Source organism: Pimephales promelas, chromosome 22, assembly GCF_988280905.1.
Source record: "Pimephales promelas chromosome 22, fPimPro1.hap1.1, whole genome shotgun sequence".
In the NCBI taxonomy this organism is placed as follows: domain Eukaryota; kingdom Metazoa; phylum Chordata; class Actinopteri; order Cypriniformes; family Leuciscidae; genus Pimephales; species Pimephales promelas.
Genome location: NC_142790.1, coordinates 6943588 through 6961040, shown reverse-complemented (window position 1 = coordinate 6961040; position 17453 = coordinate 6943588). Strand labels below are relative to the sequence as shown.

The 17453-nt window shown below is 36.8% G+C and overlaps 1 protein-coding gene across 1 annotated transcript in view; it reads left to right on the top strand.

Moving 5' to 3' along the window:
• The first annotated feature begins 377 nt into the window (after nucleotides 1-377).
• Nucleotides 378-17453, top strand: part of apbb1ip (amyloid beta precursor protein binding family B member 1 interacting protein) — a 30713-nt gene continuing 13637 nt past the window's right edge. The window contains exons 1-5 of the mRNA XM_039666471.2: nucleotides 378-582; nucleotides 8844-8903; nucleotides 10876-10975; nucleotides 11817-12067; nucleotides 12788-12865. Of these exons, the coding sequence (XP_039522405.2) occupies nucleotides 8844-8903; nucleotides 10876-10975; nucleotides 11817-12067; nucleotides 12788-12865 (489 nt within the window). The 5' untranslated portion in view covers nucleotides 378-582. The remainder of the gene's footprint in view (nucleotides 583-8843; nucleotides 8904-10875; nucleotides 10976-11816; nucleotides 12068-12787; nucleotides 12866-17453) is intronic.

The following is a 17453-nucleotide window of genomic DNA, read 5'->3' as shown; positions in this document are numbered from 1 at the left end:
GAACTTTGATCTTACAGCTATATTACACACTACATGTGATGAAAAACAGACACGATCAAAGGGGCATTTAAGAGAAAAATACTCAGTACACCTTTAACTTTAATATTTATCAGGCACGCAACTTGCTTCATAACAAATATCAACTAGGTTTACAAAACTACATAGCTTTATTGGAAGGTATATCATTACAGTACTGAAAAAAGCAAACATGCACAACAATGTCATTAATCATTAACAGAGAGAAATGCTTATCAATCATTCACCAATATGTAATCTTAAAATAATAAACTAGCACTGGTTAGCCTGTCTCATACACAATCTAAGCTGTGCACTGGTATTCCGCTGCTTTTTCAGCGTCACAAGGAATGCAGAGACAGGTTTAGACCTGAACTTCCGTACAAGGCAGGAAGTAAGCGAACTGTCAGTGACTAACACACAAGCGCACAGCTCTCAGCCTGCTGCATGTGGGTTGGGTGGTGTCTAACGTTAAACAGGAAAGAGAGGCATTTTACTGAAAACTTATTTATGACCACATCACCTACTGAAAGGCATTAAAGCTGAAAGATAAACAGATAAACCAAGGTAAGTGATGCTTTTCCTCAAACAAATAGGGTGGTTGACAACTAGGACTGGGTTCAGTGTGTTTTTGACCTGTTACATTTAACAATTATCAAACAGGTCAATTTTGTGGGGGGGGGGAAAAATCGTATTAATTAATTATATTGTTGCGACTGGCCAGAATTAATGGTATATTTACACTGGTATTAATACACCACAAATAACACCACACCCATTTCAGTGTGATATTATCATTTAACCTCCTAAAAGAACATGAATCAAATAGTTTTGGACTAGCCGATCTAAAAGTTGACATCAAAATGGATTCTACTTACAGCTCAGTAAGTTCCCAGTTTTGTTGTTTCATTGTCTTCATAAACTTTAATCAAACTTTATTATTATTATGTTAACCAACAGTCATCCACAATTCTCTGAAACATGGATGGATAAGATGGATAAAATCAAATCTTCTAGAAATTGTTTTCATTAAATAATATGTTTACTTGGAAATATACCACAGTATGGAGGTAAAGTAAGTTGGAAATGGCATTTCATGTTGACTTGAAGAATGGATGGTAAATGTAACATTTATTCAAGATTAGAGTTTTAACTCTTGCTGTTTGGCTTGCTTGAATTATGAATTATGTCCTCAGCTGTCTGGTGTCTCTATCAATGATTACTGTGTGTCTGTCTCATTTGGAATAGCACATGCTGTCAGTTCTCTAAATTAGCAAATAACAGTCATTTGTACAAAGGCCATTGAATTAAGTCTGTTTCTGGGCTGTTCCATCTCATCGACAGAAAAAGATTTGCAAAAGCAAAAGTTTTAGCCTCAACGCACATAAAGAGGTTTAGTGTTTCAAGTACAACATCTCACATGTTAAAGTATACCAGCACTGTAACAGGAATCATAGAACGGCACACCAGCTGAACTAAAACACTGCCCAAGTGTTTGATGAAGAAACAAACAGGAGACTGTTTTTCTATCAGGTTACCCTAAAGCCAACAGTCTTTCTAGTTCTAATGACTGTTTTCCTTAGACTAAAATTACTGCTAAAGAATGATAGCATCTCAGTGGTTTTAAAAAGCATTACTGTGACAACATTAGCTGCTAGGCTATTCAGAGAACTGTGAATGAACTGTTGCTCTTTACTGAATCATGGAATGCTGTAAAATACATTATTGAAACTAGCATTCAGTCCTTTGGGAAATGCTAACAAGTTTGCAGCCTCAACAATGACATTTAAATATCAAAAAGTCCTGTTTTTGACAAATGTTTTGTCGGTTTATAAAGGATTCAACTTGTATTAATACCTGCTAAAGCAAACACCACTAGTACTATTGTATCAGCCAATAGTAAACTCTAAAGTAAACTTTGGCAAACACTTTTCATGTTACAGAAATGAATGACACCTCAAATTGTTTGTTGAAGAAAGATGTATAGTGATCAGACTTTCACATACTATTGTATACTATTATACTATTTCCTAATACTTATCAAAAACATCCCATAAACTATATTTAGAGACCAGAATATTACAGAGACTTTAAAGTGGACTGTTTTGACTTGGCCAGTGCGTTACCACCCAGCAACCAATGAAATTAAAGGCCAGTTAAAGAGAGCGCATTTACTTTCATGACTGTTTATTAACACATTTTAAATCATTAAGTTTTAGTAATCTTTTGTTGTTCTTTAAAGAAGTACACTTTCATGTGTTGACTAACATATTAAAGCACATGTAAAGTACTTGATTACAATTTTAACAGTAGTGTCTTATGCAACACTGTATTTAGAGTTACACTTCATTGAAATTAAATTGAAACTTCATCAGTACAAATGTAATGTACAAAATACGAATATATTTAGTTTGTCTTTTAGTTTGTCACAAATGCTTATCAGTACATTTGACAATAAACTTTAGCCATGTCAAAGACAATAACATAAAGATTAAAAAAGTCTTCACTCTAAAGTTCAGCTGTCTGCATCTATTAAACATATAAAATGTAATGCTTTTTCATTTAACTGCAAATAACAAGAAGCAAACTTTCTGGAAACTTTCAGTTCACACTTAATATTCTTCTAAAGTATAGAGTTAATCAAATCAAACAGTTCCATCAACAAAATTGAGAAGTTTCAGGACACAGAATGTACAGTAATCCTGCTTTGATTGCAGTATGACTAAATAACTTCCTCGATATTTAATTTAAAACACATGTAATTGTGAAACAAAAGGAAACAACGAGCTAATTTCTTTTCCAGGCCTGAAATCCTACAGAGAGGATTGATGTGGAAATTACAGTTACCATGACACTTAACAAAAAAAAAATCCTTCTTGAGAAAGAAAAGAGGAGGATATTGCGCTGCATATTACTTTTTCATTTCTTCCTGTTGTGGCACATCAAATCTACGTAGCATAAATCAAACAAAACACATGTATGTTTTAACATGAACGTGTATTGATGATATATTGATGCATGTTGTCAATTGTTTGAAGAAAAAAAAATAGATAAGAGACATATGAGAAGCACCATACTGTGATACTGTAGCAAGATAGAGATTGAGAGTGTCATCTGTTTCCTGTTGAAAACTTAGATGCTTTCAACATCTTGTGAGAGGAAGTTGCAGTAACCACTTCCCCATGTGTAGCAGCACATAAACAGCTCTCTGATTGGCTGCACGGCAGTGCTTCATTTAAACAAGAAGACACAGCATTGTTCTACTCACAGGTGCTGGTGGTACAGACTCTGCCCGCCTGTCTGACAGAGTATCATTTGTTTTCATCTTTTTCATCACTTGTGTTGTATTGTCTTGTTCATATAAAATCCAAATGCAAACTCAGTATATACTGTATATATATTTTACTTTTTATATAAAATAAAATAATTTCAAAATTAAAAAATAAAGTAAATATGTTTAGATTAAATAAAAGAAAAAACAAAAAAATACCTGAGTAAAAGAATATGAACAAACCTCTGTGTTGGTTTGAGAAAGTTTGAAGTAGGCCTAATTGTAAAAGCTTGATGTGTGTGTGTGTGTGTGAGAGAGAGAGAGAGCGGGGGGAATCTGTTTTAAACACTCAAAGTTTGAAGGTTTTAAATCTCTGACAAATTGTTTGCAAGTTGTTGCTTGAGTACTTGGGGAGTTGCTAGGGTGTTTCTATGCGGTCGCTAGGTTACTCAGGGTGGTTGCTAAAGTTGTTTCCATGTAGCTGTTAGGGTATTTAAGGTGGTTAGGGTGTTGCTATGTGGTTGCCAATACTCAGGGTGGTTGCTAGGGTGTTAATGTAACTTAATATATCTAAAAAGTAACATTTTCTGAAATAAATGTGAATGGTTTTTGTGCCTCACTATAAGGTGGGGTTGGTGGTTTATCAGGGTGTTGCCAAATTAAGTGGTTGGTAAGCTGTTTTGAGTGGGTTTGGCAAAGTACTCTATGATAATCTGCTTTTAATACGGATTGAATCCGTTCAGTATTATTTTTGTCCATTTTATTATTCACCAGAAAAAGAAAAAAAAAACTTACATCTCACTTTGAAAAGTACACTTCTTCTTGATTTGAGGAATTAATTTATTTCTGTAGCAGACAAGCTAGATGACTGTGTGTAAAAATGTTAACATGTGCATTAATTCAAACCAGTTGCACAAATGATTTGCTGAATGCGGGATAATAAGAAGGAAGTGGGGAAGAGTTGGGTAGTTTGGACCAAGATTACTGAGTTTGTTTTATTAGTTTACAAGAACTGCAGGCAGCTGGAATAATCAGTGAAGTTACTGTAAAAGATCTGTTCTTTAATCCTACTGGCTCATACACTCTAAAAAATGCTGGGTTGTTTTAATCCAATTTTGGGTAAAATATGGACATGCTCAAAAATTGGGTTAAAATAATTTAAAAAATGTAACCAAATGGCTGAGTTTGTCAATTTTTGACCCAAAAATGTATAGAACATGAACTAGTTTGTGCAGTTATGGTAGCAACATTACAATAGAATGAAACAGAGAATGATCTCTTTGCATGTAAGTCATAGTTTCTGTAATATTGTACACTCAGGCTGCAGTAAGCGTTCATGGGCAGGATTCTGCATGTCTTAGCAAAGAATGAATGTGTAAACGAGTTATGCAAGCCATGCTTTTATCTCTAGCCTCTGGATGGATATTGTGCAATGTTTAGCTTTGGGTTATGTTTTGTATGCACATATTATCCATTACAATCTTATATGCTATAATTAGTAAAAAAATTACACCATCCAGTTGACCAATTCAACATATCAGTTACAAAAGTATAAAGGCCAGATTATCCAGATGACAACATCTCCAATTTACGAAAATACTTTATGATTTGTTAACTTTCTCATTAAGTTTTTGGAATAAAACATTCCAAAAACTTAATGAGAAAGTTAACAAATCATAATGTATTTTCTGAATGTTCAAAATGTCCTGATAATTGTTATTAAAAAAACATTATTTCTTGGTTATGCCAATGTTAAGGGAACATGAATTTCTGCTATAGGAGTGTTACTTTTGAATGTTCTCTGAACAACACAAGAAGTAACATTTAAACATGTTAGACGAACGGGTCTAAAAACAATTTTCAGGAAAAAAAAAGATGCATAGATAATATTTTTGTGGCAACATTTTAAGAACATTATTAAAGACCATATAACATTTGAACAAAGTTTCAGAATTCTGTTTTATTTATTTTTTGTGTCTTGTTTTTCCTATGTGTTTGTTTCTTGCCCTTCAGTTTATTTTAGCCTTGATTGTTTAGTTAATCTCTTTGGTTACTGATTACGTTCAACTGTCGTTCATTGTGTTTCCCTTAGTTCACTTTGAAATTAATTTTTGATATGTTTTAGCTTACCTCAAGGGCATCCAAGATGTAGGTGTTTCTGTTTCCACAGTATTTTCAATTTTGACATTTTTCGGTCAAACCGTTGTTGTCTGTCAGTTATATAATTGAGGTTTAGGGGGTCCTCCCTCGGTTCACCTCAAAGAGCATGCACAGAGAAGTCCAGATTAAACATGATTGAATGACTCGGTAAAAAATCTCGGTACACCTTGATGGCCTAAGACACGAAACGAGCGGTTTGTGTGAGAAAACGAACAGTATTTAGCTATATCGTTTTTACCTTGTGTAGCCACAGCCATGTCCAACTGATCTGACGGCACGGGTGCTTCGGTCTGCGCATGCGCCGGAAGTGATGTCTCGATCGTGTATGTCACTCATTGTTTACACAGAGATTTCGGAAGTTTTACCTTTCACTGTGAAGATCTAAACATATTTAGATATATTGAAATCATCTTCCATTGCGATTTCCTGTATTTTTCGTTGTAGCATTTGAAGTCACAAGATAATGCCTCTATTGATATTAAAAAAGGTAGAGCACTATTGATATTAAAGGTATAGTGGAGGATCTTTCCGAATATTAGAGAAGACCCGCCTTCTCCATTTTTTAAAAATAAAGGCACATGCACAAACACAACACTCTTGCTCCCGAGAGGGAACGCCTATTACGCCTTACACAATTATTATGTTGCAAATGATAAACTAACTCAAAAACATTCATAAAAAAGACAAAAGTCAAATGCCCTTCCGTGTTTTATTTACTTATTATAGACGAATCCGACGAGCGTTCTGTGTAGGCTGCCATCTTGTGGCGACGCCATTACTGAGCTGTTACACAGGCATATAGACATATGCACAGGTATGTAAACAAACCTCGGTGATAACGCGAACTCACCCTCGATGACAGCTACAGCCAGGCAGAATGACTTGTTGGTTTGATCTGTGACTGCAGTGGCCTCCAGTCACAGATGAAGGTACAAACAATCTTACAGATTAACGTTATTTATGAAAATAGCTTGGCAAGCTAGCTAGGCTAACGTTTGCTAACGAGGAAACTATAAAAAGATCTGTCCATTTGGAAACAATAAATAAATAAATGAATGAAATCAAATAAACAAATTCATGTTTTTCATTTGTGTCCATTATTTATCTCATTTTCACATTGCAACAGGCAAGGGTAAGGTAACGTTACAGCTAGAAAGTATACATAATATCGACCAATTAGTGTTTTTAAACCATGGAAAGAGGTCAATATAACAGCAGGAAAACAATTATGTCACATAACGTTACATTTAGCTCAGGAAAGACATTTAATGACCATAGCATGTTAATTGAATAGAAAAAATAGCAAGAGAGGAGATTTTGCTGATCACTATATCACATATTTATTATATTTTTTTTACTCATGTCATTAAATAATTGTTATTATACGCGAATGTCCACGTCTTGTACTCGCCCAGGAAATCTGTAAACCGTACGGCACCAGACAGGGGCAGTCGACCCGGGGTATTCACAATGTTTTCTCTTCAAAATTAAAATTTTACTGCCACCATTGAAACAATTTATAACGGAAACTGTTTACCCACTCGACATTATACAAGGGGTAACGTTGTAACGTTAGTGACAGTCGTAAATCGCGGGCTGTTTATTCCAGTGGACGCAAGTTGCAACTAAAACAATAGGAGGCAATGGCGCAACTCTACCCAGCAACAGCTCAGTAATGGCGCCCCGCTTACTTCCGGTAGTTTCGCCGGATTCGTCTATACTGATCGATTGAGTGACCGAGGACTCAAGACATGATATGTGCAACCCTTATCACACGAAATACGTTCTGAGGAAACTATTTTGCAAATCGCTATTACGTTACATGGCAACATATAAGCAGTGCTATTATGTTGGTCCTTAACCTAATATGTCTCATTGTTAATACGTAGGTATTAATACGTAATTTTTATACATTGCATATGTAATGGAGAAGTAGCTTGTTGCATTTGTGTAATAATAAACACACAAGGTTTTAGAATATGAACACATGAACACAAAAGGAGAATATTTCAGCGTGATACCATTTACCATTTGGTCAAAAGGCTACTTTAGACAAATTGAGATGTTTACCCAGATAGATACTTACTGTAAAGCGACCTTGAGAACTTTGAAAGGCGCTATATAAAATAAACATATTATTATTATTATTATAGCAAACTGACATTGAATCAACGTGGAAATATGACATCGAAACAACGTTGATCTGACATAGTTTTGCTCATCGAATTAACGTTGAACCAACGTCAGACGCGTCATTCTTTCAAAACTAACGGAAAATCAACTTAAAATCAACGTGTTGTTTCAACGTTATGAAAGCAAACCAATTTTCGATTTTCATTTAGCTTTGAAGAATGCCGCGTCTGACGTTGGTTCAACGTTAATTCGATGAGCAAAATCAACGTTGTTTCAATGTCATGAGAGACGTCGTTTCCACGTTGATTCAATGTCAGTTTGCTGTCTGGGTACCGTGTCTATGCGGTGCATGACTTGTGCCAGGACTATATTGCTATCTCCAAATAGCATGACAAACTTTACTTGTCTAGTAGAATCTTCGCGACTGCGGCATCAGTGAGAAGCCCAACCTGTGCTTTTAGCGCACGCCAGCGTGTGATATTCACCCAAAATCACTCTGGTCTTGTTTCTATATTCTTATCATACACTTCGTATACATTTTTTCTCTTTCGACCCGAAACCGTAACTCCGACATAATACACCTGAAAGTGAAAACTACATAGGGATGAGCACGTACGACGGCCTTACGTAAACATATCACCAGAATGATTGACACTTAGGTGGACCAATAGTATAGACTACCCACCCGGAAAAAGAAAATCCTCCGCTATACCTTTAAGAAAGAAAGAGCACATAGTGACATGAAAATAATACCGGAATGTTGCCAAGGTCGACGATGAAAAAATCCAGTTTAGAAGTCATTATATAATAATATTTCTTTAAACTTTATTACAAGGTGAAATTGTTACAGTGTAATTACACAATTAAGGACTGAGTAATGTTAATTAACTACATGTACTTAATAATAGGGTTATGGAGTTAGTTACTTGTAATTATGCATATATTTGTTGTATTTTCCGATTTTCCATTCACCACTTTAGAAGTTAACCCATGGTAGGACGACATCCATGTCTGAGAACCCTGGAAATGTGAAAAGAAAGGGTCACAGATTTTATTATTCCAGAAAGTATTACATACAGACATGGTAATACATAATCAATTAAATTACAGTGAAAATGTATTTGTATTTACATTTAATTTATGTGTTTGGTTTCTGTGCTTCAGTTACATTATTCACTAGTCTTTAAACTAGTTTTCCCCAATCCTGTTGTATGACTTGTTCTAAAGATGTTAAATTCTCATTGCCCAACTATTCCTGTTTTAGATGGACGACATTGATGCCATGTTCAGCGACATGCTGCAGGAGATGGATCTCCTAACGCAGGTAAGTTTCCTATCCGAAACATCTCGTATCCTCCAGACAGACAAACTAGCTAATCAGTACCATGTGTGCCTTTATGTGTGTCTTAAAACAGAATAATAATAAAAATAAAATACAGAAATAGCTTCTTAAATAGTAAAATTTCTAACAGTGAAGCTTTCCCCAAATTTTCATTTTATGTTTATGGTCACAACAGAAGACAAAAGTTATCTCCCATTCAAACAATGGCAATGGTCATTTTTATTCAGTTCCAGTAATGAGATGTGATGACTTTATATACATATTTTCTCTTTATGCAATATAACTGATGGCCTACCTGTGAGCCAGCAGCTGCAAATAATTTGAACACAAAATAGGGAACAAAGGAAGCACACATACAGTATTAACACTGACATATGTACAGGGGTTGCAATGAAACTGAAACACCAATACAGCATCAGTTTGTCTTGGGAATGACACATACAAGTCCTGCTCAGTGGCCAGAGGGATTTTGAGCCATTCCTCTTCCAGAACAGTGGCCGGGTCATTATGTGATGCTGGTGGGAGAAAATGTTTCTTTGCTCCTCCAAAATACCCTAAAGTGGCTCAAAAACATGTAGATCTGGTAACTGTGCAGGCCATGGAGGATGTTCAACTTCCCTTTCATATTTATCAAACCATTCTGTCACAAGTTGTGATGTGTGTATTGTGAATTATCATGGTGATACACGGCACACCTTCAGTGTACAATATTTGAACCATTGGGTGCACATGGTCCTCCTGAATGTTTTGGTCGACCCTGGCATTGACGGGCCCATCAAGCACTGTAGGGAATTACATGATTATCGCAGCCCAAACCATCACTGATCCACTGCCATGCTTCACTCTGGGCAGAAACAGTCTGGGGGATAAGCCTTTTTGGGGCTTGTCCCCACTGTAACTCCCACGGATATGGGAAAGACAGTAAATGAAGATTCATCAGAGAACAATACATGTTTCACATTGTCCACAGCCCAAGATTTGCACTGTTGGCACCGACATTTGGCACTGGTGCGAGTGACCAAAGCTATAGAAGCCCAACCATGCTTGACTCTGTGAGGCTCAAACTAACAGTTTCAGGTGCGCATTTACTTCTGCAGTGAGTTGGGCTGCTGTGGTTTAATTTTTTTTTTTTTAATACAACCCAGGTCAGCGCAGTCTCACCCCAAAAAGTCATATAACTGAAGTTTGGGGACGTCTTTTGACCATACGTCAATATTCGCCTTTTTAGGGCCCCCTTAAACGTCGGTAGATGAGGTTATGGGATCCTAACTCTACCCCAGACCTAAACCTAACCCTAAACCTAACCCGTCACCTAACTGACATTAAAGGTAAAGCGTCAGTTGTATGACGGCCCGGGATCGCCATCTAGCGACGTTTAAGGGGGCCCTAAAAAGGCGAATATTGACGTATGGTCAAAAGACGTCCCAAAAAGTCAGTTATATGACTTTTTGGGATGAGAATGTGTTGCCCAGGTTAGTACCTGAACATCCCTTTCAGACAGTTTCTTTCATCGACAGTTACTCCTGTTGGATGTAGTTCGTCCTACGTGGTGGTATGCAGACATTACACTGGATATAGCTCTTGATACACCAAAGACTTGCTGTTCTGGTCACAGATCAGCCAGAGAGATGCACAACAACAATTTGTCCTCTTATGAAAACTGATGTGTATCCCATTGTGTTGTGTGGATTGCAATATTTTACGAACAGCTGTGCTATTGCTCTGCTTATTCAACCTTCACAATCTGCTTTTACTGATGGACTGTAAAGTCCGTAAAGATTAGCAACCAGGCCATGCATATCTAGTGAGAAACATCTAGTGAGAAACATGTCACATCTACTTGCTATGATGACAGTTGCTTTTCTGTTATTTCTGTTATTTCAAAAATAGCTTCTATATTTGTTGTCTATCATTTGTATTGTTCCTCATTTGTCATTTGTTTGTTTTTTCACAGAGTTTGGGAGAAGAAGCAGAGTCTGCACCTTTGCCTAAACCTCCCTCCATTCCTGCCCCGCAGGAAATGAACTTTTCCATTGGTTTTACAGATTTGAATGGTAGACAATATTTCAACCTAATATTTTCCTCTCCATTGTCTGCTTTCTTACCACCTTATTTCACCTGAAAGTCTCAATTCATCAACTGTGTTGAATAATTTGTGAGAAAATTAGTGATTAATTAACCATAAAATTGCTTAAAACTATGTCTGAGGGCAGCTCAAAGGTGCACAGATAGTAATGTTTGAAGTGGAGAATGTCTCTCTATGTTATGTCTGCAATCAAATCCCGAATAACCCACTTATATATTGACCTCATCAAGTTTAAAAGTTCAACTCTGTTATAGGCACACACACAAAAAAAGCACAACGATAAATCTTTACAGAAAAAAAAACAAGTGTTCTTAGCACAAGAAGATTAACTGTAAATACACTGTAAAAAGTGACGGACTGCAATTTTTACCTGCTAAAAACGATATCTATACCTGATTTACCCCATTTGTTTTGTTGGTATAAATTAATTTTATTTAGGTTTGTTCAGTAATGTTAAATAATATTTTTTGACTTGAATAAATCCAGTTAATTTAGTCAAATTAAATCCAGCCAATAAATTAAATGAGGCAGTAAATATGTAATTATTATTGTGATGCGTTAACCTTGGATTGGGTGTACTAGGGATGACTGATATGATGTTAAGTTTTGGGGTGGACCTTCATGCTTATTTAAAAAAAAAAATCTAAAAAAACACATTGTACAAATTAATTCGGATTTCACAATTACTGTACTGTAGTTACTGTAGATAGGATTGTAATTTCTTGTTCCTCCCTCATCTTTGGGTGATCTGTACGTTGTCAACAATGTGATATTTTTGTTTCACATTGTTACCCTATGTTTCTCAAAAGCATCCCTGCATGAGATGGAAGACAATGACTTAGACGCCTTGATGGCTGACCTGGTGGCGGATATCAGTGCCACGGAGGAAAAGTTTGCCACAGACAGAGATACGTCAAAGGGGTCAGCTCCATTTCCCCCAACACCCATACAGCCTCAGAGTAACTTTGGCCTTCCAGTGTCAACTGACACCTCAAAATCTGCAACTTCCTTCAACTCAATTGCAGCTCCGCCCCCACCTCCCGCCTCTAAACCATCAAGGGTAAGTATCATTCTGAACCGTCCGCACACCCACAGGCCTCATGTGGTTAACACATCCTTAGCTAAAGGTTACAGGGTTTATTTTAAAACCAGGCCAAACAACAGATGTGAACGAACATAATGGAATTTAAGTGCAGCCAACGCTGTAAAACTGCATTAACTTTATGAAGTATGAACCCTATGAATGTCTACAATATCCATCTCTACTCGGCATGTAAAAAAAGCCCAACCATAAAATGTAATTACCCTCATGATTGCAATGTTAGCTCAGCCGGATATTCACTGAATGTTATTTTATGTCTAGCCCAGTGCTTGACGGAATGTGCAACAGGAGACTGCTTTCTAATGTAGATCAGCTCTGTTCCACAACCTTAAGTGAGATGCCAACCTAGCAAGCACATGAAAGCATTACAGACATACTCCCGATGCAAACGCTGTTTAACAAGTTGGATCTCAGCTAGACTTCTGTTCATCCTTTTTTGCATCCTAGAATGCCTTGCAACATGCTATTATGAGGAGCGCTCTAAATTAGTAACTTATGATGTTCCATTCCAGTTAAGATACACAATACTCTCTAACTTTTGTAAATTGAGTAAGCCTTGCATTTCTACTCCACATTGAATCCACAAAACCTTAATTAAAATCAGAATCAGATCACTCCAAAAATCATTGATATGGATTGTTATGTCTGTTAGGTAATTATCATTCTGTATCCCCCCAGGAAGAACAAGAGGAACAGATGAAAGCAGATAAAATCAAGCTTGCTTTGGAGAAGTTAAAGGAGGCCAAAGTGAAAAAGGTAAGCAATGCATGTCATTTTAATATATATATATATATATATATATATATATATATATCTTAAATGCACTTCAATGGGTTTAAGAATATTATTCAGTGCATTTCTAAAACAGCTGGAGACAAGAATGTGAGTCATTTAACTGCAAAAAATATAGGTGCTTTTCATAGCATCGTTCAATGCTGTGCGGTGGGAATGTCTGGCTGTGTTAGGTGGTCTGGGTGAGCAGACATCCACCTCATTGATTTATTTATAAAACAGATGTCAATGACAATGTCAATGACATCATGGCATACTAAAACTGCTGCACGCTTGTTCAGACATTTGTTCATGCACAACCTCATGTAAGCCCAAAGAGATAGAACATCCCTTAAAGGATTAGTTCACTTACCCCCACGTCATCCAAGATGTTCATATCTTTCTTTCTTCAGTCGAAAATAAATTAAGGTTTTTGAGGAAAGCAGTCCAGGGTTTTTCTCTATATAATGGACTTCAATGGGGTACAATGGTTTGAAGGTCCAAATTGCAGTTTCAATGCAGCTTCACGATTCGACACGATCTCAGCCAAGGAATAAGGGTCTGATCAAGTGAAATGATCCAGCGCAGTCATATAATTGACTTCTTGGGACGTCTTTTGACCATACGTCAATATCCGCCCTTTTAGGGCCCCCTTAAACGTCGGTAGATGACTATCCCGGGCCGTCATACAACTGACGCTTTACCTTGAACGTCAGGTAAGTGACGGGGTAGGTTTAGGGGTAGGTTTAGGTCTAGGGTAGAGTTAGGATCCGATAGGCGGATATTGACGTATGGTCAAAAGACGCGTCCCAAGACGTCAGTTATATGTTAAATGATCAGCCATTTAGAAAAAAAAATGTATATGTAGTTCTGTCAGGACCACTATCGTCAAAAATGATTGACAATTAGCATACAGTTAGGATTGGCGGTATGGTTCTGTTCTAGACGAGAACTCCCTGCACATCCATGCAGCCTAGCAGTTGAAAATACCCGTTTGTTGCCCGACAGACATCCATGGTAGTCACGTGACTGCAAAGTTTTGACTTGGACTCAACCCTCTCCAGGTCTCTGTTTTGACTTGGACTTGACCAACTTCAGATCTCTGGGTAACACTTTAGAATACGGTTCCTTCATTAATGAATAACTACACAAGAACCAATGAGTAACACAATATTAACAATCTAGTAACTATTATTAACTAACAAGAAACTCTGATTAACGAACTAGTAAGTAATAGCGCACAGACGAAAGTGGTAGTTCACTATTAACTAATCAATAACTACTAGTTTTTTAATACTTCCCAGAGAACTACTGAAAAAGTTTATTAACAATCTAGTAACTATTAACTAAAAGAAACTCTTATTAACAAATTAGTAAATAATAGCCGCCCTTTTAGGGCCCCCTTAAACGTCGGTAGATGACTATCCCGGGCCGTCATACAACTGACACTTTACCTTGAACGTCAGGTAAGTGACGGGGTAGGTTTAGGGGTAGGTTTAGGTCTAGGGTAGAGTTAGGATCCGATAGGTGGATATTGACGTATGGTCAAAAGACGCGTCCCAAGACGTCAGTTATATGTTAAATGATCAGCCATTTAGAAAAAAAATGTATATGTAGTTCTGTCAGGACCACTATCGTCAAATATGATTGACAATTAGCATACAGTTAGGATTGGCGGTATGGTTCCGTTCTAGACGAGAACTCCCTGCACATCCATGCAGCCTAGCAGCAATAACTTAGGGTAAACAGAACAGAACCAACATGAATGTGTGTAGATTACTAATTCAAGATTTTAAAGAACAACATAATTCGAGAATTTATTCTGATTCAAGAGGAATCGGAATGCCAAATCCTGACTAGGCGAGAGGAGGAACTGGGGATGGAGGAGGGTAATTAGCTCCTGAGAAACGTGATAACTGATAGGCATCGTATCCCTATGCGTAGACGTGGATCAGCTGAGAGTCAGCTGATGTGAGCTTGACTAACGTGACCTGCCCCCAAGTTTGAAATGTCACCTCCGAAACTGGCTATCAGTCCTCTTAGCAGCATGAAAAACAATAGTTTTATTTATTGGATTATATAGGCTGTAGACTCGAAAGTGAGTTAAGACCTTACAATCACTAAGACTCTCTAAAAGTCTCTTTGTCAGTTCATCCCGATCTCACAAAGTTCATTGATAATCAATGAAGCTGCCAATGAAGCTTGAGTGGTGAGTGAACTCAAACACCTCTTATTGGCCATTGCATTCAAGAGTTCAACAACTATGTCTGTGATTGGCTACATTGCTAACAGCAGCAAAGATAGGTTGTTTTGAGGTTTGTGATATCTATGGTTTTCAATGAGAACAGTAGAGCTAGATTATTTACGGAGTAATTATTACTGCTTGATTATCTAAAAAAAAAAAACTTGTCTGCTTAACACAATTGAACTACCTTCATCTTGGAGTTAATCCTAGTTTATAGTTATGCAGCTAGTTGCTAACAGACTTGATAGCTACTAGAAAGACCTGGAACTACAGGACTCTACGTTGAAAATACCCGTTTGTTGCCCGCCAGACATCCATGGTAGTCACGTGACTGCAAAGTTTTGACTTGGACTCAACCCTCTCCAGGTCTCTGTTTTGACTTGGACTTGACCAACTTCAGATCTCTGGGTAACACTTTAGAATACGGTTCCTTCGTTAATGAATAACTACACAAGAACCAATGAGTAACACAATATTAACAATCTAGTAACTATTATTAACTAACAAGAAACTCTGATTAACGAACTAGTAAGTAATAGCGCACAGACGAAAGAGGTAGTTCACTATTAACTAATCAATAACTACTAGTTTTTTAATACTTCCCAAAGAACTACTGAAAAAGTTTATTAACAATCTAGTAACTACTATTAACTAAAAGAAACTCTTATTAACGAATTAGTAAGTAATAGCTCACAGATGAAAGTGTTACTAGATACTTCTGTGGGAATTACTAATTATTTGGATTCATAAAGTGAAGATCATTGGAACTAACTAGTAATGACTCAAGTGTTACTAAAGACATTTTCTAAAAGTATACCAAAGTTCACCAAAAATCTCAAACGTTTGCACAAATCATGACTAGATCATGTAGTAACACTTGAGTAATTACTAGTTAGTTCCAATGATCTTCACTTTATAATACGGATCCAAATAATTAGTAATTCCCACAGAAGTATCTAGTAACACTTTCATCTGTGAGCTATTACTTACTAATTCGTAAGAGTTTCTTTTAGTTAATAGTAGTTACTAGATTATTAATATACTTTTTCAGTAGTTCTCTGGGAAGTATTAAAAAAATAGAAGTTATTTATTAGTTAATAGTGAACTAACACTTTCGTCTGTGCGCTATTACTTACTAGTTCGTTAATCAGAGTTTCTTGTTAGTTAATAATAGTTACTAGATTGTTAATATTGTGTTCTTGTGTTATTCATTAACACAGGAACTGTATTCTAAAGTGTTACCGATCTCTGTCCTGACTCAGACTTGACATCTTCCGGTCTCTTTATTGGCTCAATTATTGTTCACTTTTTCGTCTTGACTCGGATTCAACCCACTTTTGGTCTCTGTCTTGACTTGGACTCGACCCTCTTCAGGTCTTGGTCTTGATTCAAACTTAACCATCTTCTGATCTCTGTCTTGACTCAGAATTTACCTTTTTCAGGTCTTGTTCTTCACCCTGACTCAACCCCATTCAGGTCTAGATTGATTTGGACTTTCTTCAGGTCTCTGTCTTGACTTTTGCTCAACCTTCTTAATGTCTCTGACTCAAACTACTCTCAACCTTGACTCGAAAGAGCTGATCTCAGCTACATACAGTAACTGTCCAAATTGTTGTTAGAATCGTAGTGTATGTCAATGACTGAAAAATATGTCTATTTTTATGTCTTAAAATGAATAAACATCTGAATCTCATGAAGCCTAAATGGCCTCTTCAGCAATAAAAGAACAAGCTTTGAACATTAATTGTTTCACTTAGATATACTTTATTATTATAATTTTTTATTTTTACAATATGCTGTCAGTTGCTTTCTTCTCAATAGATTAAAAAAATAGTGTGTCATGGGTCAGTCAGCTCAAAAAATGTCTGGTTAACCCACACTTACAGTAATGTCACAGCTGAGTGATAAAGTTGGTTATTTAAAGTGTTCAAAGTGTACTGACTCACACCAATATGTTGTAATAATTGTTACAACAAGAACGAAGCTTTAGAAGGAGCTTAACTGCTTTTAGCATGATTGCTGATATTCAAGGATGACCTTCTCCAGTTCGCATGCCATTATCAGAGCATTTCTCTCTATAAGACTGTCTTTAACATCTGTGCATAGACCCTGTTGAAAACACAAGCATGGCTTGTCACCATCATGTGATTATGCTGGTGTTCCTACCAGGTTTCAACTAGTTTGTTCCAGCCCATTCTCACTCCCAAGGCGTCACCTAACTGACGCCTTGGGAAGCATTTGGACATGCTTCAATATCTGACGCTTTAGGCGCCCTTTAGCGTCAGTTAGATGACGCCCTAGGATCGCGTGTGCCCTACCCCCACCCCA